The 4,972-nt window shown below is 37.2% G+C and overlaps 1 protein-coding gene across 1 annotated transcript; it reads right to left on the reverse strand.

Annotated features, from left to right (window-relative positions):
- Positions 1-2,290: 2,290 nt before the first annotated feature.
- On the reverse strand, positions 2,291-4,962 carry LOC100633675 (protein phosphatase 1D-like). Its single transcript, XM_019995117.1, has 5 exons — positions 4,656-4,962; positions 4,109-4,381; positions 3,190-3,964; positions 2,537-2,808; positions 2,291-2,343 (listed from the first exon to the last, which is right to left on the reverse strand). The coding sequence occupies exons 1-5, from the start codon at positions 4,960-4,962 to the stop codon at positions 2,291-2,293; spliced, it is 1,680 nt and encodes a 559-aa protein (XP_019850676.1).
- Between the last annotated feature and the right edge of the window lie 10 nt (positions 4,963-4,972).

A 4,972-nucleotide genomic window follows, 5' to 3' on the forward strand; every position in this document is an offset into this window, starting at 1 on the left:
GAGAAGAGAGGTACCGCTCTCAGTCTATCTGCCTGTCTTGGAATTGTGATGGTCGGAGATGACATTCACTGATGACATGTTTATGTATTATAATTATGATCCCTCGTTATATTAATTATGTAGTATCTTTGAAAGAAGTACTATTATTATTACTGGCATTGTGTATCTTATTATCAATTATAGTTCATTATGATTTTTGTTTTAATTTGACCCTGTCATTTCATACACACACACACACACAAAGTTTGGCCAATATCACAATTTAATTTAGTGGTCAGTGTACACAAACTGTACTTCCCCTAACTGTAGTCTTGAGAAATCAATCGGTAGAGGTACATGCAGTTCATCCTTAAACTTCTTTATATTTGGTAGGGAAACTCCTTCACCTTCATCATCAGTAGCTCCCTTGGGCCGGCTATGCGATACTACATCATTTCCCCCACTTATAATTATACCAAGAGTGTATCCACTATTGATTGTACCTATAGTACATCAATAATAAAATGAATTCAGTCATAGAAATAATACTTTATGTTGACCTGTTTGTTGCAACTATCTCAAGAAAAGAAGGGAGATAACAGTACACACATACAATGGTAATTGTGTGTACTACATGTAGTTTGTGAATTGTACCATTGTTAACCGCATGTTCGGGCATACACAACTTTTAAATTTTGTAGTCTGTGTGTCACTAAATAATTACAACAACCCTGGTTGTGTGTGTATAATATTATTAGTTGTATTGTAAAACCTAGTAATTTACATAATTTTATATTAATGTAGAAACATTAATGCATTTGAGGGGAGTCATAGTGTTCCTTGGTATCAATGATGATGGAGTCATTAAAGGATTTGTCTGCATGAATACATAGTCAGGGCCTGGATGATGACGTTCCAAACTTAATTACTGACAAATTTATTTATAAAAAGAGCATTTAAAAATTTCACTTGAGAACTTGCTCAGTAGATACACCCCACCAGTCCCTCCATATTTTTATAAAGTACATTTATCATAATAAATTTATCATCATCATTAAAATCATTATGATTTAATTATTAGATGTCATTTCTTCCTGTGATTGTATTTTGTGAAAAGGCTACACATGCTGTTAACCCAATGCAAAGGTAGACTTAGTTACTTGTACTAACACTTCTTACCCAATAAGACACCAAAGGTGCGTGGCCTTGCCGCTAAAGCTGTTTGGGAGGTGTTAATTCCCCTACCCTACTCTCAACAGTGCTTTAATTAATACTTACTATATGTACATGTTCTCAACATCTCATCTCTTTTGCTCCTCTGTATATTCACTTACTTCTTTCTTTTATTTTCTATTTCAGAGGGAGAAATTACCTTTATATGTAGCACGAATAATTTTTGAACCAGTTTTGAACTTGTGACACAGCCAGCTCTACCTCAATGAAGAAAACAAGTGCTATATAAGGAGATCAGGCTCTGTGCATGCTGTATGTTACAATTATTATAGTGCATGCAATGACACACCACAAATTATGCATATTACATGTATATAATCATTCTTTTAGTGTTCAGTCAGTGACATCATTAGAAGAACAAAAGAAGAAGTGGCTAAATGTTATCTTAAGAAAGTATGTGAGAGAAGATGAAGACCAGTTTGTAGTGTATTCTAACTCTTGGCTATGGTGGGAGGTAGGGGTGTGCAATACAACAAATACTACAAATTTTTATCTTAACTATTATGATAATATCGTATATATATAGGTCAATTTTAGTTCATGTCATTCAATATGATAATAGCACACACATTAATTAAGCCAAATTAACAGTTATAAGTTTTAATTACAAGAATGATCAGAGCAAAAACAAAATAATGTCATTCAATGAACATAATATGAGTGATCAATGCTGATAATAATAATAATAATAAAAATAATAATAATAATAATAATAATTATTATTATTATAGAGAAACCTGTATCATTTAGCGTTCAGTGTGTTATTATCTGGGAGGGAGAGAGAGAGAGAAGGAATGAATACTATGCACTAACTCAGTTGGTACATCAACAATCATGCCATGACATATTACATGTAAATGCTAGGTATAGACAAAAAGAGTCACTTCCCCTCCCGAATATCTGACAACACCAAACATTGCCATTGCCTTGTCATTTAATAACAAAGGATTCAAGTTACATCCACCCACTCACTTGATTAGCTTTGGAGTAGTACAGAGGAGAGGAGAGTCAGCAAGAGGTGGTGGAGTTAATAGTGACAACAATATCTCAGTATTACTAGCAGAGTCCATGTCACTGACTATACCACTGCTACCACTGTCACATGAGTTATCAGTGGATACTCTATCACACCTGTGGATTAGAGAACAGAGTCTAATAATGATATTTACATTTATAGCACTTTCTATGTTGACCCTACACCATGTATGTCATTTCATACTGTCATACACACCCACACACAAAAAGTTTGGCTAATATAACAATTAAATTTTGTGGTCAATACACACAAAGTCATGTACATGTATGTACACATAGATTATACTACCACCTAACCTTAGTCGGGAGAAATCGATTGGCAGAGGCAATTCCTCTTTAAACTTCTGCAAGGAAACTCCTTCATCTTCATCATCAGCAACACCATCATCCTTGCTTCTCTTGTGTAGATGTCCTGTATATTCTTCATTCATGATCCCTGTAGTAGAGGGATCAATACAAGACTCCACTGGAGGGGAATGAGAGTCACTGTTAGGAGAAGGGAGTGCTACATGTATGTCACTCATTGATGGGTCACTGATTGTTGGTAACAGTTTCTTGCGCCTACAAAAAAGTTGCAAGTGACATAATGTAATTATTAACAAAGTGTTTTGAATGGGGAGTTAGGACTTGCAAATTAATAATTAAAAGGATGTGCATTCAGGTGTGTACAGTAAGGAATGAAAATGGGCTACATGGGAAAGGATATTTATGACTCAAAATACATGTTCATGTAAGCAAGTGAGAATAAAAATCCCAAAAGCAATTTACATGTACATGTACATTGTATGTTAAAAGAAAAAAGGAAAGCATCAATGTAAGGTTTACAGTATCAAAGAATACACCAAAAAATCAAATTAATACCACTAATGTAAATTCCCTAAAATCAAGCCATTCACTATTATGTACATCAATTATTATAATGAAAATGAAAATTTGGCTCACTTCGACACTTTCTTAGTCTTCATCTTGTTTTTCCTCTTGTGACGGTATTTTATCATACTCTCGTATTCAACCAAACTTCTATTAGGAAAGAGCCTCACGAAAGACCTCTTCTCACCAGAACGAGACTTAACACTTATCTTCCCCTCAATCAGAGACGGGGAAGGAGAGAGAGAAGACTCTCTTGGAGAACGAATAGAAGGAATTGCTGCACACTGGCGAGAATCAGCTTCCTCCAAACACGAAATAGCAGATTTACTATCAACCTGAGTTGCCTCATTAGATACAACATCAAACACTGTAGGAGCCCCTGTCTCCTCTTCCTCCTCTTCCTTAGACAGGTAGACTATTAAGACAGCAATGTTATCTGCCTGCAGTTTCATATGACTCCAACGACCAAGAGCCTCTTTAATCAGAGCACTCACTACGTCTCTCTGGACATTAGTATCGCTATTACTGCTGTTACCACAGCTGCCTTTGCTGTCAGTGTCACTAATGAAGTTCACTACCTCCAATGGGCTCATGACGTTCCATAATCCATCACTGGCCAAAACAATGAATCTCTGTACGTTGAGGTCAATGGGAAAGTCACATACATACGGGACTGGAGAGACAGTATATTCTCCACTTTGGGCAGAGTACGACCAGATGTCACCTTGGGAGCGAGTGACGCCGAGAAATGGCCATCGATCAATCACTTTCTTTTCATTTGATTCAACTCGCTCTCTCTCCCAGACAACCCTCATGACGCCTCTTAGACTCAGAGCAATTTCACCACCTACATGTAGATGTACAGTGATATTAAGCAGAAAATTACCTGCTATAAGGTAATATGACTTGTAAAATAATTATAATTTATTTTTACATTACTTTATAACAATATATCTACATTGTATGAACACACAAATGTGTCTGTATATACCTAATCTCCTGGTATTCTCTTGCTCCTCAGGGTCCTCAGGCTTGTGGTCTTTAATGAGTACCTTGGGGATGATCAAAGGTTCTTCTGGCTCCCCAAAGTGCGGGTTTCTCACGCCCATGATACCAGTAGAGTCCCCTACGTTTGCAACGTATATGTGGTTATTTCGAAAGATAACAGTTGAGGCTGTCGTTCCAGCGGTACATAAGTCCCCATATTTATTAGGGGCCCACGAGGCTATAGAAGGAAAGGGAAAGAATAATGATAAAGGGCCATCTGTTAGGAGGGAAACATAATGTTAAAATAATAAATGTACATCTACATGTACATGTAACCGGCATGATGTAATGAAGGAAATGAGGCAATAACAGCAAACGATGGACACATAGGGAATGATAATGTACTCTATAGATAAAAAGGAATGGAGACTTAACAAACTTTATAATGCAACATCATAGCAGAAAGAATCAACCTGTTAGTAATTTTGAAAGGTAGCTAACATGGTTTTATAAGTAAGGTATTATGATAAGACTCATGCTCAGAAGCCCACCTCTGCTTTCTTGCATTGTGTTGTGTAATTGGAGGTAGGCATTGCTGATCGCTTCTCTAACGCTCTGTGAATCTTGAGTAAGGAACTTGGGCTGATTTTGTACGACGCTCCAGAGATGGTCCCTTGCGTACTTAGCCGCTTCTTTCCCACCATGACCGTCAAATACCCCCACAAAAGCCTGCTCTCTCATAAGGGGATTGGAGAGGAGGCTTTCCTTGGGAGAGAGGTAGACGGCGATGTAGTCTTCCATATATGGCCGACCGCCGGAGTTGGTCTCTGCCATGGCAGAGATGGTAACTGATGGCATGATGGCACGA

Source organism: Amphimedon queenslandica, unplaced genomic scaffold (genome assembly GCF_000090795.2).
Source record: "Amphimedon queenslandica unplaced genomic scaffold, v1.1 AMPQUscaffold_13454, whole genome shotgun sequence".
NCBI lineage: Eukaryota > Metazoa > Porifera > Demospongiae > Haplosclerida > Niphatidae > Amphimedon > Amphimedon queenslandica.